General features: G+C 40.4%; 1 protein-coding gene across 9 annotated transcripts in view; it reads left to right on the top strand.

Annotated features, from left to right (window-relative positions):
- The window catches only part of DNM3 (dynamin 3), a 634,013-nt gene that overhangs the window by 606,442 nt on the left and 8,637 nt on the right, over positions 1 to 18,934 (top strand). For 2 of the 9 annotated variants that reach the window (XM_051857118.2, XM_008264067.4), the window contains one exon: positions 2,432 to 2,730. The exons of the other annotated variants lie outside the window; for them this stretch is intronic. In XM_051857118.2, coding sequence (XP_051713078.1) covers positions 2,432 to 2,468 — 37 coding nt within the window. In that variant the 3' untranslated portion in view covers positions 2,469 to 2,730. Of the gene's footprint in view, positions 1 to 2,431; positions 2,731 to 18,934 lie in introns of those variants that run through there. 9 annotated transcript variants of the gene reach the window in all.

Raw genomic sequence — 18,934 nt, 5'->3', positions numbered from 1 at the left:
TCTCAAGTGAGAATCAAACTTAACCTGATCTGGCCTTGCAAAGAGTCCCAAATTTAAAACAGAAATGAAAGTACAGAAAAGAAGAGGCAAGTTGGTTGTTTTGTGCTGAGCTTTCAAGTTTCAGTGCCAGTTCAGCACCCTGGGAGGGAAATCCCCCTTGTGGGGGAGGGAATGGTCACCTGAGAGAGACCAAGAAAGACTCAGTCAGGATCCCTATCCCTATTAAAGTTTAGCTTTAGATGGAGAGTTCTGACCACATAAAGTCTGTTTTTAATAAAAGCCAGAGCAGGAATCCTAGCAAATGCAAGCCAGAAATGGGGTTTAAGATTTCAGAGAAAGAAAGGAGGAAGAAAAGAAGAAAGAAGGAAAGAGAAAGAGTTTGAAGGAAGCGCTTGTTGACTTCACCTTATTCTATTTAATTATATATATCCTCTTATCCTCTGTGATTTGCCTCCATTTTCTCTGTGGAAATTAAAACTTGAAATGCCATTATCCATCATCTCCAGGAAAACAACCCTTAGCTTTCTGAGAAGGAAGTTGGATTTATTTTTCAAGTTCTTTGCTTTCATAAGGGCTCTTTCTCCTCTTTTATCTGAAACCAGAAACCCATAACAGGACAGGACAGCACAGAAGGTGTCTCGCCAGCTCCCTGTTGGGCTTCACTGTTATAGAGGCGATAACTGAATTTTTAGAGGCAAGAAACCTGCCAATCAGCATGTGCCTGTGCATAGCTTTCTTCTGGATGATTTGTGACTTTACTAGCAAGTTATGACGATGACTTTTAAAAGCATATGAGGGTACCTTAAAGCGTTCATGGAAAATGGAATTAAAAGACAATTCTATTGTGGTGCCAAAAAAGGTTTTGAAATACATGCACAGTTTTCACATCATATGCATTTTCCATGAACTTTTTGAGGACCACTCCTGTGCATGGATTTCAAAACAGTTTTTGCACCAAATGGACTTGTCTTTTAACTTCATTTTCCCCATGAACTTTTTGAATTATCCTCTTCTATACTTTTAACTCCATTCGAAGGCAATCAAAGCACTGGCAATTGCACAAAATACATGAGTGTTTTGCCTTTAAGAATACCATTAGTATTCTGTCTTTCCATTCCAATGTTAAGGGAGAAGAAGGAGAGAGGTGGTGGAGTCACTTTTGGCACAGCTTTCTTCAGCTGCTGAAGCTGTTCTGGTTTATATGCACAAAGCCTTTCAGTGAGGGAGCTGGAAGTACTGCAAACTACATGCCTGTTTTAATTCATTCCATCCGACCGAGGGGAGCATCTGTATCCCAGGGAGACTCACTATTACGGATGCTTCTGTCATGAGATAGTTCAGTGCACACATACCTGTGATTTGTGGGACATTTCCTGTTGCCAGAATATCTGTGTTGTCCCCTCCCCTCTCACCTGCTCTCCACTTCTCTGAAGGGGCTCAATTGTTGAAAAATCCAAGGCAGCCATGGATTTGTTTAGCATGATGATCCTAAACAGACATCACCACCTCTTTAGGGTCTCTGTTCTCTTAATTGAAGAACTTAATTTTCTTTAAATTTAGAGCTGATATAACTGTTTTCAGGTACAGCTTCTTAAAATTGGTTAATTGGAAATTACAGCCTTTGCCATTAACAGAACAAATTAGCTGTATCCATGTGTGTTTTTCATGGCAGTAGCAAACTCTGGCAATATTTCACTCATTTGTCTTCTCCCCTGTCCTTGGACAAAGCTATTTTGCAATGGTGCAAAGGGGATATCAGGATGGGAGGAGGGGTCTCTAATCCAAGAAAGAATAACTTTATTTATCTTATCACTCAATCTTCCATTAAAAAAAAGTTAAAAAGTAGAAGTGTTTTCTCCTAATCACCCTGTGCACCAAGCACCAAGTCCAATGGTGTCTTGTATAAATGCAAAAATGGAATCACTTGAAAAGATTTGGCTTTTACTCCAGCTCATCTACATGATGGAAACATGGAACCCAAGAAACACTCTATTGAAAGAGTCTTTGTTGGGTCCCAGGACAAAGCTGCTGTCCCAGACCGCATGGGCAGTGCCAGCATAGCACTTTCTCATGTAGGCCCATTCCATGACTTAAATGGCTTCCTGGACTCCACATGGCACACATGGAGTCAAGTCATGATCCCACATTTTCAATAATGTAGTACTAAATCAAACATGCCGAGAGATTTATAAAGCCCTCTATATAATGAGACAATGAACTCATTTTCTTTTCTTTACAAAGATAAAAGTCATTTGGTTTTCTTAATAATTAAATTTTATTGTAAAAGCTTCACATTGAGGAATAGGTCTCCCTGGGTTTTGGTTTGGTTTTTTTTTTTTTTTCATTTTTGTTTTCATCTAGTCCCCCAAATTCTGAGTAAGATCAAACCCAATGATTCTTATGAGTGTGTCTTTGCATCCCTCACATCAAGGTTTGGTGCCATGAAGGATGAAGCTGCTGAGCCTTGAAGTCGTGGGTTAAGGGTACACGGACAATTAAGGAACTTGTGTGACTCCCTGCAGTCATGCACTGGAAACGCCCTGCCTTCCTCTCTCCTCTACAGCCCTGTAAAAGTATGAATTCATTTAGTAGCTGAGCATCATTTTGACAAATGATGAGCTCATCTTGTGATTTCTGATGTCAGCCATGAGCTTTCTATTTTCCTCACCATCCATTCCCCGTTAAAGGAGAAAAATAAATAAATACATTTGTAATTAGATATTCTGATAATTTAGGGAGTAGTTTTTTTTTTTTATTTTTGGCAACTGGATTTAAAAGTCAAGCAAAGATTTTTTTTCATAAGTATAAGTGCTAAGAATAGAAGTAACTTTGAGCTCTTTTTTGATTGTTAGTATTCAAGGCATCTCATGAGGCAACCATGTCCCAAAATTTATTACTGAAGCCCCAAACTGTAATTAATAATTTGTTTCCATGTTAACATGAGTCTTCATGATGCTTAGGACACTTCGGGGAAAACAGGGATTTTGGCCACGTGCTGCTCACTAAGGAAAATGTCCGTTTTAATTTAAACCCTCCATTAACTATCCCATGAAAAGCCTCATTCCAATTCCACAATGATTCTGGTTGTAACAGAATACTTCACTGGTGAAATATGGTGAATCAAAGGTGGATGTCAGCTTTTGCATGCTTCAGGACTTGTTTTCAATCTGGCTTAAGTGAAAGTATAATTAGTTTGGTGGTTTCCTTCTGGGTCCACTTTACACAAACCTGCCCATATCCTGCCCCAGTCCAGGTGACTGGCTGTCCCTGTCAGTGAGGCTTCAGGACACATTTGTTTTTGAAGGTCAGAGTGTGGGAGCTTTGCCGACGTGGGAAGGCAGACTGCAGATGGCCTTTTTGTTTTCAATGAGACCCTTATCTTACTTTCCCAAACATCCCATGTTGCAGGCAGGTAAGACAAAAAGCGAACTAAGAAATGATCTCCATGAGGCAAAGCGCAAGTAACACAAATGCAGACAGCGGCAGTAAATATAACAGCATGCCACTGCCCGCCCAGTCGTAACTGGCATTCAGTTAACCAAATTTGTATTTGTATTTGCTTCCATGTCCCGTGACAAATAATAACAAATGCTCTCTCATTGAGCTCTTTGGGGCCCCAAGCTGCTAAGTTGCAACCATTGTAAGGAAGCCCTTCTGAGTTTTAGGGTATCCTGCCTGCCCTGAGTTTCACCTGATGGATAGAGGAAGACAGCCAAGACAGGATTCTGGCAGAGGAGCCACTGGCCGGTGAAAAACACACCATCAATGATTATTATTCTTCCTGTGGCCAGTCAGCAGCAAATTGTCACCAGTTGGAATCTGCTGAATGTTCCTACATACAACCTGATGTCAGCTCAAAGAAGGGAGAAAACTGTTTTCCCCAGTGTGATCAGACACACACAAGTAGGGGTTCCTATTTCATCCCAGTGCCCCGAATTCCCCTCAGTCAGAAAAGAGTGATTTTTACAGGGAACCCTTTACGTTCAGACAGTGCTGGTTAGATGGTATGTGTTTCAGAGAGATCCAAGGCCCAACGTGACTTGTTATTCTTTCAATTCTAAGTTGGAGCCAAGCAGCAAACTCTAATTATGAATGGGATCTTGACGGCTTTCTCCTTCCCGCGGACTTATCAGCTACTGTGAAATATTAGATACGAAATTTAAGTAACGCTGACTAGACTTGCTTTAGCCCCTAAAAGCCAGGAAATTAATGAAAATGTAAATGCTGCCTCTTTCATACAGAATGTGCCTTTAATGCCTATCTCCAGCAAGAGACAACAGGAATTGAGGATTTCGCTGAGGGTTTGATGGCTTTTGCCTGCTTGTCATAACTTTATTGCTACTTAAACACAGAAATTTAAATGCCCCCACTGAAATCCTCTAGTTTACTTGTGCCAGCATATTGTAAGCTTTGTCTGGGGAAACCTCTGAATCCAAACACATATTTACACCCTTTACTTGCCAAATGAAATCCATCTGGTTTACCAAATGCTGTTGCCAAAAGAATGCTACATTTTCGGTCTGGCCAATATTTTCAATGCAGACGAGGGGAGAGTGGTGTTGAAAATGCTTTGGGTTTGGGAGAATCTGCTTGTTTATTGATGTCACATTACTGAAGTATTTAGATGAGTTTTAGATGGCATGGCAGCTCTGACCAAAAATAGAATCGTTGCACAGGGCACAGTCTACAGCCACAAGGGCCTGAAGCAGCCTTGCATCATGGCATGGTACTTTCTTTCCCTTCTGACTGCTTTTCAAGCATCACAGCCACATCATAAGCAAGAGTGCAAATAGCAGGTACTCTGATTTCTTGTTTTCTAACAACTCCCATGAGCAGTAGGAAACACCACTCCTGTTTTCTGGTCAAGATGATCAGTTCACATAAATTGTAAACATATCCCATTCAAGGATTTTAAAAGAAAAAAAAGTTTCCAAAAAATGGCGTGTAGCAAAATTCTCCATCACTCATAATCAGTGGTAAGGCAGGGCCTCCTGACTTCAATTGCTCAGAGATACGGAGAGTTCCAAACCCTCATAAAATCTGCTCCCCACTCCACACCCACTACGGCCAAATTGGGAATTAATTTAATCACTAGAAAGCATGACATGGTGTAAATTCTCTTACTGCTCTTGTTGGAACCTAGTAATGTGCAAGTTAATATGTAATTTAGAAATAAGCTTCCTTCCTGCTTTTTTGGTGGAATGGCTAACGTTTCAATAAAGAGAGAGAATAAGGTAATGACCAGGATCACCACCAACCAGATACGCTGCCACAGGAGAATCTCCCACTTCTATGATAATTTTGAAAACCTAGAGAAAAAGGAAGACAATGTAAGAAGGTCTCCAGTAGCTTTGAATATGCCTTGGGAAATGAGTTTATTTTACAATCAAATACACTAGTTGCCTCCACCATATAAATATTACCTGTATTTGGTTTCAGATTTTTCATGAGACCATTCAATCTAAATTTGGTTTTGAAATGTATACTTAAATTATTTTCTTTGTCTCAGAAGATTAGTGTATCTCATCTAGCATGAGCCCTCCTTTGAGAGTAAGAGATGAGAAAGACTTCTAAAGGCATTTTGCAGGCCGAGGCTATGATGAAGTTATTTTGTTTGGGATTGGGTATTTACGTAAGATACATTCTGTACCACATGGATTTTTTAAGTCTATATGAGTATTACTCTCCAAGCTAGTCTTAAGAATGAACAACGTTCTCTCATGTAAATCTACACCTAAGTTTTGTGCTCAGAGGCCCACAGCCAGTCTTCCAACTTGGTTATTAAAACACCGTTCACTGAGGAAAAGCTATAAAAAAAATGAGAAAATATCTGTAGACTTTTAAAAACAACTAGAATTCCTTTTTCTCCTTAGTAGTGTTGGAAAATATTTTAATAACTAAAATAATAAAATTTCATTTGAGGCAAATTCCGTGGTATCTTAATTATTACTTCTTGGAATGGGAAAGTTACAAAAACAGTAGCAAATTTGTTGCCTAGAGAAACCGCTGCAGTAATTTCCCTCCACATACTTATGTGTAAAGTCAAAATAAAACCCATGCTGCAAATATTATTTGCATGAAAGCAGACTTGGACTTTCAGCTCTAATAATAGTGGCACTTAGGACTGAAAATAATGGACCAGAAAAATCTTGTGCCTCCTCTGGCAGACTGTGATTAACTTCCTTAAATACTCAATAGATCAGTTTAGGAATCTGTAATGAAGATTTTTGGTGTAATTACTTGATTCGCTTTCATACTTAAAACACTCTGAATTCCTCCATTACCATCTTAATGCTTGAACATCAATAAGTGTATTGAAACTTCATTTTAAAGCACATCTTTGAGTAAGCACATTGAAGTAGTGGTTTCTCACTTTTACTTAAAACTTTGGTGTGTGACTCATTACATCTTGAAGATTTCTGTACACATAAATATTTCTGTATATGGAAAGCTTTTGTCACATGTGGTCATTTATATGTATTGTTCGTTGGCTGTCTTCTAGGTGAACAACACTTGGGGGCACTCTTGCCAATAACAGTTGCTACTGTTTTGTTCCAAGGTAGAGCAAGTGTCAGGAAAATATTCTAAAGGGTCACAAAGAATCTGCAATTTACAAACACTTTCATAGTCTTCATGGACTGTTTACAGTTTTACTTAAAATGTCTTTGTCGTAAAAGTTTTGCATTCATTTATTTTTCCTATTGATTTAATGCCACTTATTAAAATTAAAATGTCTGAGTTGTAATACTGTGTAGCTACAATAATGAAGGTAGCACTGACCTTTGTCTCTAGTTCATAAAGCACTGCGGGATTGAAAAAGCAAGATTCTAGACTGTTGCTTTTTATTGTGCTCCCATCTTATTCCCTCCCCCCATTTCCTTTGTCTGCAGGCTGGGCCAGCCACCCAGTTATCTAGAATAGTCTTCCTCTAGTCACTTATGTCAGACACCTGCCTTCTAGCTGTGCTTGGCAGAGCAGTAGAATGAGGTAATAATCAGAAGAAAATGTTCTGTCTTTTGGCCTCATCCACATACAGCATTATTCAAAACAGTTCTCTGTGGGTGAGAACAGTCGCTTTGAGATCCCTTGGTCTAATGTTCCATAGGGGTCTGGAGGAACAAAACTGTACACTTTTTGGATCCCTTGTAAAGTAATGGAAATATAAATGATATCTGACTAGGCCTGTCCTCTCTGTGATGTTTACAGACATTTAGAGGTATATGTGGAAATGAGAGCCGTTCATTTATAAACATTCCGGCTTCACTTTCCCAAGTTTTCTTAAGCAGAACCTCCATGGTCATTACAGCAGTGTTATCCTAAAGGCAGATTTTGTGAACGATTTCTCCAGGCTTGTGGCAGTTTTTGCACGACAGATGCCCGAAGGACATATGGTTTCCATAGATTTTCCGTCTAGACTAGCTTTATTTAGAGACTTTTGGTCTGAACCGGTCCAGTTAAAGTTTCTGTAGGAGCTTATATAAAAATTCTTGTATAAAAATTTTAAATGTGGGCATACCAGTAAGGTGTAAAACAAAAATGTTGACTTCTTATTGGCAAAGGATTAAAAGAGATTGGCTGAAAATTTCCTTCGGGTTAAGTAATTCTGATCGTTGTATATGCCCACTCATCCGGTCCACCCCACGACGCTGTCCAAAGTGGAAAGGCTTACCCTGAAACTCCAATAGCTCTTAAATTTTGTATGCTCCTCACCATTTTCCTGAGTTAAGTTCTTTGTACTTCAGTTGGCGTGTGTGTGTGTGTGTGTGTAAAGAAAGCTCTAATTCTTTCTGCAGACTTTTTACATGACCCTGGGGACATATGATTCTTTGCCCTTTTAGCACCTATTTTTACAAACACAGCATTTCTCTCATTTAAAAAAAAAAAAAAAGAAAAACTGTGCCTCCAACACACCCCCAAGTGGGAGGCTGAACCTTTAGGAGATTTCTAGTGCTTTCAACCAACAATGAAAATCCCATTTTAAGATGGTTCTTGAGCCACTGTCAGAGATTTATTTAGAAACAATATGACACTTTCACAGGAAAAGAGTAACTTCTAAAATTGCCCAGAAGTCTGCACTTTCTTCCTCTTGTAAGAGCCTGTCCCCCTTTAACTGCATCAGAACGAGGAGACTTGTGGAAAAGAGAAAGCATGGGCAGCTCTGTCCCCATCAGTCCCATCCCTTGGCTTCTCGCTAAGCATTTAATTGGACTTACTCACATATTTGTCCACTGACATGGCAGCTTGCAAGGCACAATGCTTCTCTGTTTTTCTGTTTGCTCTGAAAGTTTTTCGTTTTTAAAATTGGAGCTCTAAGGCATGTTAGAGCTCCTCCTGCTGGATTTTCTTTTTATAAGTGACTGGGATTGTAATTGGTAAAGGGCAACTCTTTGTCTCTGTTTTTAACCACTTGAATTGATCCAAATGACCAGAAAAAAAAAAATAACAAGTGATACCCTTAAAACTGTCCCTTAATGCAAGGGGCAATATCAAGATCAGGCAGACACTGAAAAGTTGGTACAGCACAAATCTCTAAGTCTCCAAATTCCTCTCGCTGTTTATTTTTATTGTTGCTAAGAAAATAAAATAAAAGGAATTGGAATGTTAGCTTTTCTATCAACACTGTTGCTTACATAGCCACGCTCTCTGAGGAAAGGCCCCAAGTCACACTCTCGGTCCTTGCTGTCCCAGAAAGGCAGAAAAAGGATCTCCAAATATCACAGGGCAGAAATGAATTTTATAGCCCTCACCCTTGCTGCTTTTATTTCTTTTCTCTCCCTGAGCTGAGATGGCAAAGGAATGCATGTCTCATAAGTGGAAGCTGGACTTTCCTTGTGGTTAGTTCTCAGCTCTTCTCCTTCTTCTGCCAAGTGGTGGGAGTCTGCCTCCCCCTCTGCTGCAGCCTGGGGAGGGAGGGGAAAGTCAGAGAGAAAATAGAAGGTGAGGAGGATCAGAAACAGTTTTACCCACCACCATCTATGGAAGTAGTAGGTTTCTACAGAAATTAAGTTCTGGGAAGTCTCTTGGAGGGGGTGGGCACATGGGAGTGGAGAGAACGGAAAGAAGGAAAGGAACAAAGGGAAAGAGGGAGGGAGGGAAGAAGGAAGGGGGGAAATAGGAGGGAGGAGGAGGGAAGCACAAAAGGCACAACGAATCACTGGAAAGGCTGTTATCTAACTCCATTCACAGCCATGTGCTTGAAAAACCCATAAAAAACGATGGCCCCTCTCTGTGTAACTTTCCCACACTGAGTTCTTCTTAACTTCTGCTTCTTTGCATCACTCTAACCCTTTTCTCTCTCCACTTTATCTATGGTCAATGTTATGATGTGGAGGCCAAAATATAAAAAAATTAATCTCAAAAGTAATGCTTTTTAGAAATCATATTTAAAGGGGCCGGTGTTGTGGCATAGCAGGTGAAGCTGGCACCTGCAACACACCAACATCCCTTATGGGCACCAGTTCATGTCCCCGTGGTTCCGCTTCCAATCCAGATCCCTGCTAATACACCTAATAAAACCAGCAGAGGATGGCCCAAGTGCTTGGGCCCCTGCTATCCACATGGGAGACTTGGAGGAGGCTCCTGGCTCCTGGCTCCTGGCTTCAGTTGACCCAGCCCTGGTTATTGCTGCTATCTGGGGAGTGAACCAGTGGATGGAAAATCTCTCTCTGTCTCTGTGTGTGTGTGTGTGTGTGTGTGTGTGTGAGGGGGTATTTCCCCCTCTCTAACTCTGCCTTTCAAATAAAAATAATAGATAACTATTTTTTTAAAAAAATCATCTTTAAATACAACTAAAAAACCTCTAAGTTATCTGTGTTATAGTTTTATTAGGACTGTGCACAAAAGAATTATTGGTTGCCTGTGATCAAGAATAAGACGGCACTTGATTCCACAAACTGGCAGTACTTTCCTGACTTTGTTTCCTTCACAACTACCTTTCCTATTACTGGAATGCCAGTCCCCTCAATTCTCCTGGCTTTCTGGCAGTCCTGATAACCCTATGGCCTCCTTCCAACTCCAAGCTGAGACTGTAGGCTTCCTGAGATTCCTGCAGCCCAGACCTGTGGTGCCACTTAACCCCACTGTTGCTGCCCTCTTTTGCTTTCCATCTCAAGGAGAAGCTCCTTTTGAGGAGTGACTGTCTTTCTTATCTCTGCGTCTCTAGCCCTTTGTACAGAGCCTAGCATAGAAGTAAGGCTTAGTGAGGGAATGAAAGAATACAAAAATTGAGTTGACTTGCAATACTTAACCACAGTTTGTCTTGGAATTAGCCCAATGCTTAGTATATTTTATGAACCAATTTAAACACATTGTTTTGTTCTATTCAATTGAAAACAATGCCTGAGTGACTGTTACTAAAAAATTATTTTTTACAAATCATAGACTGAGCAGAATTTTACTGGGCAAATCATCCTCCAAACTGCCTTTTTCCCATAACCACAGAAGTAGACATATTTGTGCAATACCTCTTGGTGAAATCCAAGTCAGCTATTTAGGACAATGCAGAGAAAATGTGACAAGGCAGATTGCACTACAATTTGTCACAGAGACTACTTTACACAGGATATTACATATTTGTATCATTAAATTAAATGTGGACTTTTTCTCCTTATGGTTTTATTTTCAATTCATTAATTAATTCATATTTTCCCAGTGACATACATTAGAAAATCTTGGGTTCATTTTCACAGGGAAAGAAATGCTTCCTCTAATATGTAGCAAGAATCATTTTAGGGAATTCCTTAAACCCTTTAAGTAGACTCCAAGTCGTTTATTCTTTCCAACATCTACTGCAAACTGTTCTTGGACAGTACTGGCTTACTCTGTTACTGAAACCAAAAAGGCCAAAAATATGCTGGCTATCGCCCTCTAGTTTTTTTGTTATAAATTATAAAATATTATCTTCCATGTGGACAAAATCATTACTATTATTGCATTTTTGAACTTAGTTTCTTGCCTTTTAGCTATGTAGAATCTATTTATTGAATAAATGCTTAAAATAGGAAGCAAAGTAGAAATGTAATGCTGAAACTTACAACACTGTGTCCAGTAATTTGTTGTCTTAGAGTAGATAATCATAAGACAAAGTAAGGATCTTTGATCATAGTTAGTTGCCTTTCCATTTTCCCTAAAGTTGTGTTCCTGCCTGATTTATCCTTGAGTCTGTTCACTAGTTCACTTTGGTTGATTTACTGATTGGGACACTGCCTTTAGAAGGTACTGTGGAAAACTGCAGAGAGGGTCAAGAATAATCTCAGTTGATAGGAGGTACAGAGTATTGTTCAGATGATCAGATACACATTCACACCTCAAACTTTGAAAATGATGCAAGGTTAAATAATTTCAGAGGGTAGTGGAGAAGTAAGAGATTTCAATTCCTAACATCTCAGAAAGCAGTTTTTGTTTTGTTTTATTTTCTCGGCCTTTTGGCTAAGATCAAGTGTAGTATTTTCTAAGAAATTGGTCATATGTATCCAAAAGAAAGGAAGTATCTTACTTCTCAGGGTTCAATAGACAAAACCTTTCTGTCTCATCAATAAGATTTAAAAAAAAAAAAAGTTGACTAAATTCATATCAGATTCTGGTGGCTCTTAGGACCCTGGAATGTGTAAATATCCCATAAGCCTAGATATAATTATTTGTAAATTGAATCCTAAAGACATAATTATATCTTGAAATTTCAATTATATTTAGGAAGTATAACTCATGGTGGAAAAGAAGCCTCTCAAACATATCCTTTTTATGTAAATAACTACCCTTTCCAGAAGAGATTGCCTCCAGATATTGTCAGCTTTTGCCTATCATTTTTAGGGGCTTTCTCTTTTATTTGGAGTCACCTAACTAATTAGGTTGGACTTCAAACACAGCCTCCTCAAAGATGAGAATTTGGAATGAATGTTTAAAGATACTTACATCCACTCCATTTTCATAAACAAATACAAGCTTCCTAAGTAGGTAATTTTTCTGTGACTTATAAGAAAGCTACTATAGACCATTATCTTTGATTTTACCACATAAACTAAAACTGCCTTGACCCAATAAGTCTAAATCCCAAAGGTATCAAAGTGTTTCTACCAACATTTCTTCATCCTTCTTGAGATTTTCCCCAGCGCTTTCTCTTTTTGTTTTTATCTTACCTGTCAAGTAAATTGAATTGCTAATAAAGCAGGATAAAAATCAGATTTCATGCCTTAGAACTGTAGTTCTCACACCACAGTCCCCGACTAGCACCATCAGCATTGTCTAAGAGCTTGTGAGAAATGTGCTGCCCCGACTGTTGGCAAAGTTGGTAAGTCACAGCTTGGGACACCTGCACCCCGTATCACAGTGCCTGCTTTGAGTCCTGGCTCCTCTGTCTCCCATCCAGCTTCCAGCTAAAGCTCCCTCTGGGAAGCAGCAGTTGATGACTCAAGTGCTTGGGTCCCTGCCACCCACATGGAGACCCAGGTGGAGTTCCCAGCTCTTGGCTTCAGCCTGACCCCATCATGGCTGTTTTAGGCATTTAGGGAATGAACCAAAGATATTCAAAACACACAGAAGGAACTTGGTAGGGGGGTGGAGAAAGAAATGTTCTACCCCTGAGAAATTTTGGGAGGCACCAACAATCTGTGTTTATACAAGCACTCCAGGGAATTCTGATACAAGGTCCAGTTTTAGAATGTGCCAATAGAAATGCCCAGTAGAACGATTTCTGGACTGGGAATCAGGGTCTTGGTGTAAGCATTGGAAAGAGTAAAGACTGAGCTGTAAAGACCCAGTCTGGCTCATGTGTAACCATTCAGATAATTCCCATTGATCATACTAAGGAGAAATAAAGACCAAGCCATTTCAGAAATCAATGTTATGCCACCTAGAATCAAGAAGAGAGAAACAGTGATTTCTTCACCCAACCCACATGCTGGTGCACCAAAGCGGTTTGCTCCATCAAAATCACCCCAACATTCTAATAAGATTGGTACCACATCTTGAACACTCAGGACCAGCTAACCCAACAAATAGATGAAACTTTAATTCTTCTATTCTTAAGAAAATAAATTGAGTGAAGAAAACAAATAGTACATTCTTCTCTCTTATCAATGAAGCCGGTTTCTCCCCCACAATGCCACCCACCCTGTGTGAGCATTGACTTTCTTACAAAATTTGTCATTGTCCAAAATACTGTAAATGGTCCATCCCTGCAGCTACAAATACAACTTTAAGTATTACATCTTTTCCTTTGATTTGGAAGTAGAAACATGGTTCTTCTATCATAACCATAAACCGCCCACATACAACACAGTGTTTCAATAAACACTAAATGATACAAGATGCTCCATTTCAATATAATGGGCTACTTAATGAAGCCCATCACTAAACAAAGCAACTGAGGAAAATTTGGTACAAAACAAATAACTTTGTCTTGCCCAAAACAAACTGTCTTGTGAGGTGAATGTCTTTGGAAACTCTTTGAATGGTCAGGAACTGGACCAACGAAATGAACAGTAAACCTTAAATGTTTTTCTGGTGTTGAAGTTGGCAAACATCTTCGCATTGCTTGTTATAAAAATTCACTCTTAACAATTTAATGCTCCTCTTGATTTGCTTTCTAGTAGGGTTTTATATACAGATTATTAGGTTCTTTTTCATCATTATTTTAGAAATAAGATAATGCTTATTTCTTCCCAAAAGCTCAGTGGGAGGCTCTTTAGAATTTTTAATTACTGAGTAAGTACATACCCAGGTACTTTTAACATAAAACTGGGAATACTTTAAAAAGTCATAATTATTTAAGAAAAAATGATGGGAGTCTATCTTTTGTTTGTTTTTGACAGGCAGAGTGGACAGTGAGAGAGAAAGAGAGAAAGGTCTTCCTTTGCTGTTGGTTCACTCTCCAATGGCTGCCGCGGCCGGTGCGCTGCAGCCGGCGCGCCGGCACAGCACGCTGATCCGAAGCCAGGAGCCAGGTGCTTCCCCTGGTCTCCCATGGGGTGCAGGGCCCAAGGACTTGGGCCATCCTCCACTGCACTCCTTGGCCACAGCAGAGAGCTGGCCTGGAAGAGGAGCAACCGGGACAGAATCCGGCGCCCCGACCGGGACTAGAACCCGGTGTGCCGGCGCCGCAAGGTGGAGGATTAGCCTATTGAGCCACGGCGCCGGCCTCTTTTGTTCTTTCAATCATTAACTCACCACACAGCTAAGCGGTGCCTACTCAAATCAAGTCCCTCGGGACACCCTTAAAGAGCTCATAATGAATAGGTTCTCCTGGTCCATTTATCTGGGGGAAAAATACTATGAACCCAAGGCAATACTAAGATCTGGGATGCAGTGGTGAAGGAGACAAACCATAGACCCAACACATCGCAGTACACATGTTCTCATAGTCTCCTGCCTTGGTCTCTACTTGTAGTTGCCCATGACTGCTGTCTGTCTTATCCCGTCAGCATCAGCTAAGGAATGAAAAAGAGAATTTACTGTGCTTTCAGATATTCAAGTCTTTCCATTCTCTGTCCTCACCTCTTGCCCCCAAACTTGGTTTGATTTCTAATTTCCCTCCAGACCTACCTATTCTTATAACTTTCAGGTTTTATATTCAGCAGTTAAAATCATGTTTTCCCTTGCTTTCACCATGTTACTGTATTTTCAACTTGCCCAAAATATGTCCTCAGTCTTTGAATTACAGAGTTCTGCCCCCACTACTCCACACAAAATGGAGTTCCATAGCAAAATTGTTACTCAAGTTGTGGATCTGCTCCTTAATGAGCAGAAATCAAAACCTCCACCAGCAGTCGTCACAGAGTAATTTATTTTCAGCTAATAAGGAATCCATGTGAATCATGTCTAAGTTCGTGGCTCTCAAGAGCAAAGGGAAGTGGGTGCTTTGTCTAGGAAAAATGAATATACAGGAGAGGAAGTACTTGTCATCACATGGAAGGGTGGGCACAAGCATGCTGTGACTAATATTGCATGTTATGGTAATAAGGCTTAAACTCCTCCTAGGGTGGAGATATCTGCATTAAAATTAGAGAAAGGTTGGGCACTTGTGCATGCTCAGTTTTCCTGGCTGTGGTCATGACTGGGTCCTGCTGGATTCTCAGCTAGGTTGAAGATACCTGTTTCATCTCTCTGGGCCTAAAAGACAACTTCAGAGGACATGTTACTGTTTTGCTTGGTTATGCAGGAGGATGTTCCTCAAACTCTTGTTTTGTGGATTACAAAACTACTTGCATATTTGTCTTATTCCACCCATCTCCCACTCTAGATTCTGAGCTCTTAAAATCATACATCACCATGTCGTCCACTTAATTAGATGCACCATAAATAGCACAGTGTGTTAACTGGAAGATCTGGTGCATATCATGAAACTGTCCCGTGTTGTAGTTGAGAAAATTGAGGCCTAAAAAAGTGTAAGGGGCTAATGATTGTACAGTTCAGCAGTTGAAACTAGAATACACATTGTTACCTTTTGATCCACGATTCCGCATGTAAACATATGGCCTCAAATATAAGCCTCTGATAAAAACAAAAGATTACATCCTTAGCCTCCGTGGACCTGTTCACCTTGAGCTAACCTACCTACAATGTAGCCTTGGCTAAACATCAAGTTTAGGTGCTTTTCATTCACTCATTCATTTGTCCATTAGTCAATAAGTATTCACTGCCTTCTAATCACATTCTACTAAATGTGGAATACACATATAAATGCAAAATATGTAGTTTCTGTTCTCAAGGAACTTTCAAAATATTCAGGACACAGGCCATAAACAAATCTGTAATCGGAGGCCGGGCTAAGAGTATGAAATACACAAACATCATGCAGTGATGGAACATGTTGTGAGGGAAGTGGGAAGTCCTCAGGAAAGACTGAGGAATGGTATTTAAGCCAAGAACAAAAGCACCGGAAGAGAACCCCATGTGTATTCCTTTCTCTCTTGACTATGAGCCTAGGTCCAAGCTGTCACATATGCATACAATTTCTAATTCACCACACTATGCCCGGGCTGTATCCTCCCTCACTGAATTTATAGCCTAAGATATACTTTTTTTTCAAACAAAAATCCCCTTACTAAGTTCTCTGTTGAACCCTTTGGTAGAATTTTCCTCCTTCAAGTTCAGATTCTGGTCAGCTCCCTCCCCTCACCGCCATAACTGCTAAATTGCTAAAAATGCCTTTCCATGGGTTACTGGTCATTTTTGACCTCCCTGAGAGCAGGAGGCCTATTATTCAGTACTTTTCCAAACAGCCTCTAAAGAATTAAGAAGTCAAACACTTTATAGGTGGAGTTTCCAAGGATCTCAATCCTACATGTCATTTTAGGTTTTTATTTTCTTTTTTGCCAAAGCCATGATTTACTAACAAATATCCTTGTATGATGGTAGGACCAAGAGATACCATAAGCATTCATAAGCTCTTTCTTATTCCAGGTATAACTTTCCTTTTTTTCTGTTGTCAGACATTTAGTGACTGAATGGCAAGCAGCAAACTAGAACAGACATTGAAGGAATATGAAGATGTGTAAGACACAGCTCGTTTCTAATTAGTGAAGATAAGCATAATAACCCCAATTAGAATTCAGTGTGGTGACTAACAATCGAAGAATGTTGAAATGCCATAAAAGCCACTGTATCAGAGCAGGGGAAGGTAGGTCAGAGAAAGATTCGCTGAGATGAACAGAAGGGTAATTGGGTATAACACCATTTATGTATAGCACAAGTTACATGGACATGACCTCAGGAGTCTAGAAACTTCACACCCACAGAGAAAATAACACAGGGTCAAGATTCAAGATATAAATAAAATATGGCCATTTTAAACAAAAATGAACAATGTACTAGCACAAAGGCAAGTGTTTTTGCATCATCGTAAGTAGAAAGGTAATTTGGGGAGGAATTTTTCCTGGTGGAGAATTGTCAAAACCGTCCAAATGTCATGGTAGCCTTTCTGCAAAGAGAGGACTTATTTGTTCATCCAAATGGAACAACTGGTATTGACTGGTTTAGTTCTGTCATTGTGCCCATAAAGTGTCTCTAATTATACTTTTCAGAGCTGAGTACTTGCTTCATAAGCACAGGGCATGAAGTCAGATCAGCCCTTCCCAAGGAAAACTTTTCCTTTAAAGTTATGACATTTTTCAGGTGCAAGAGCCAAAAGAAACTCCACTATAATCTATGAGTTTGCACCTATGGGGTCAGTATTTTCACCATTAATCATCAGTATCTCTTCTGCTTATTTTTTCCTTGATCATTTACTTTTATTTTGTAGCTCTATGATTTTAAAACATTTAATAATTGTTTTCTTCAGCTTCCTTAACTTCTTTATATCTGAGAAAGACCCTCAATTTCATCAATTTAGTGTTTCCTGTCGCTCCCCCTCTTCGTGGAGGAGCAACACTAAACCCTGTGCTGTTCTTTCGTCTGCTCGGCCCTCCCCGGGTTTGCTGCTGGTCCTTCCCGGGTTGGCTACTATCCCTTCCACCTCCGTGGAAGGGCAGTTCCCCCTGGCCACATTCCCCACTTCCGCAGGGGAGCGGCACACCGCCGGCCGGCTCTTCTCGGGGGCTGCACAGGTGTTCCTTCAGCTAGATGTTCCCCTTAGATGTTCCTGGTGCATGCCATCTCTCTCCTCCTTTATAGTCCTCTTCTGCCAATCCCAACTCGGCTGCCCACACGCCGAGTACGCTGCTCTCCAATCAGGAGCAAGTCCTACAGTTTATTGGTTGAACTGGAGGCAGCTGTGTAAAAGCTGTTTTCTTCTCTCCCAGCGCCATATTGTGGGAGAGCAGATGCACAGAATAAGTCTTAATTCCAGTAACTTAGTCTAGTCCGGATTGCTCCCCACATTTCCAATACAGAAGAAAGTTCCATGACATAAGTATAACTCCAGAAAGAGTCTGGGGAAAAAAACTAGTTGGAGTGTTTTATCAAAAAGAAAGGCTTCCATTTGCAGAGTTTATTGACTTCTTAAAGAGTTTAAAAATTCTTCTCCAGTGTTATAATACAAAGTCAACTATACACAGACACACACACACACGCAGGCACGCACACAAAGTTACTAATGCAATGCTACTTCATAATGTCACAATTCTCAAATACAGTAATATTTTATTACCTGCAGTATGTTTATTCAGCCTACTCAGCTATCAGAAACACCATTACCAGAAAGAAACTAATTAAAGTTGCTGCTGAGAATAAGACCTGGAAGACCCAAAATAGGATCTAGAGCTCAGCCAATTTATACCTATTACAGAAAACCCTAAAAGCCTTGCTTTTCCAACTTCCTAGTGTCCTGCAAATCAGTACCAACATGTAGAAAAATTGGAGAAAGCTGCTGCTAAAGACAATGAGAGGGCTGGCGCTGCGGCTCACTTGGCTAGTCTTCCGCCTGCGGCAACGGCACCTCGGATTCTAGTCCCGATTGGGGTGCCGGATTCTGTCCCGGTTGCTCCTATTCCAGTCCAGCTCTGTGCTGTGGCCCGGGAAGGCAGTGGAGGATGGCCCAAGTGCTTGGGCCCTGCACCTGCATGGGAGACCAGGAGGAAGAACCTGGCTCCTGGCTTCGGACAGTGCAGCGTGCTGGCTGTGGTGGCCATTTCGGGGGTGAACCAACGGAAGAAAGACCTTTCTTTCTGTCTCTCTCTCTCATTGTCTAACTCTGCCTGTCAACAACAACAAAAAAAGATGATGAGAGGTAGTGACACCCTGACAGAAGAAGAGAAGAATTATATAAAGATAAATTAAAAATCCAAAACCATCATTGCCTGAGACTTAATGCACCTTATTCATTGCTAAGGTCGACACTACATAGCACAGTTTACCCCAAGCAGTCATGGTTCTCTGATGGCTGAGATGTGTGCAGTGTATTTCAGATGGCTTTCAAATGATTTCCTACTTTGATTCGTACCAAAGGGGATGAATTTGATTTTGAAAAATACCCACGTGTGAAGAAGCCCCTAATTTTTTT

Source organism: Oryctolagus cuniculus, chromosome 7 (assembly GCF_964237555.1).
Source record: "Oryctolagus cuniculus chromosome 7, mOryCun1.1, whole genome shotgun sequence".
Lineage (NCBI taxonomy): Eukaryota > Metazoa > Chordata > Mammalia > Lagomorpha > Leporidae > Oryctolagus > Oryctolagus cuniculus.
Note: the sequence above shows the minus strand (reverse complement) of the source record. Positions and strands in the feature narration are given on the sequence as shown.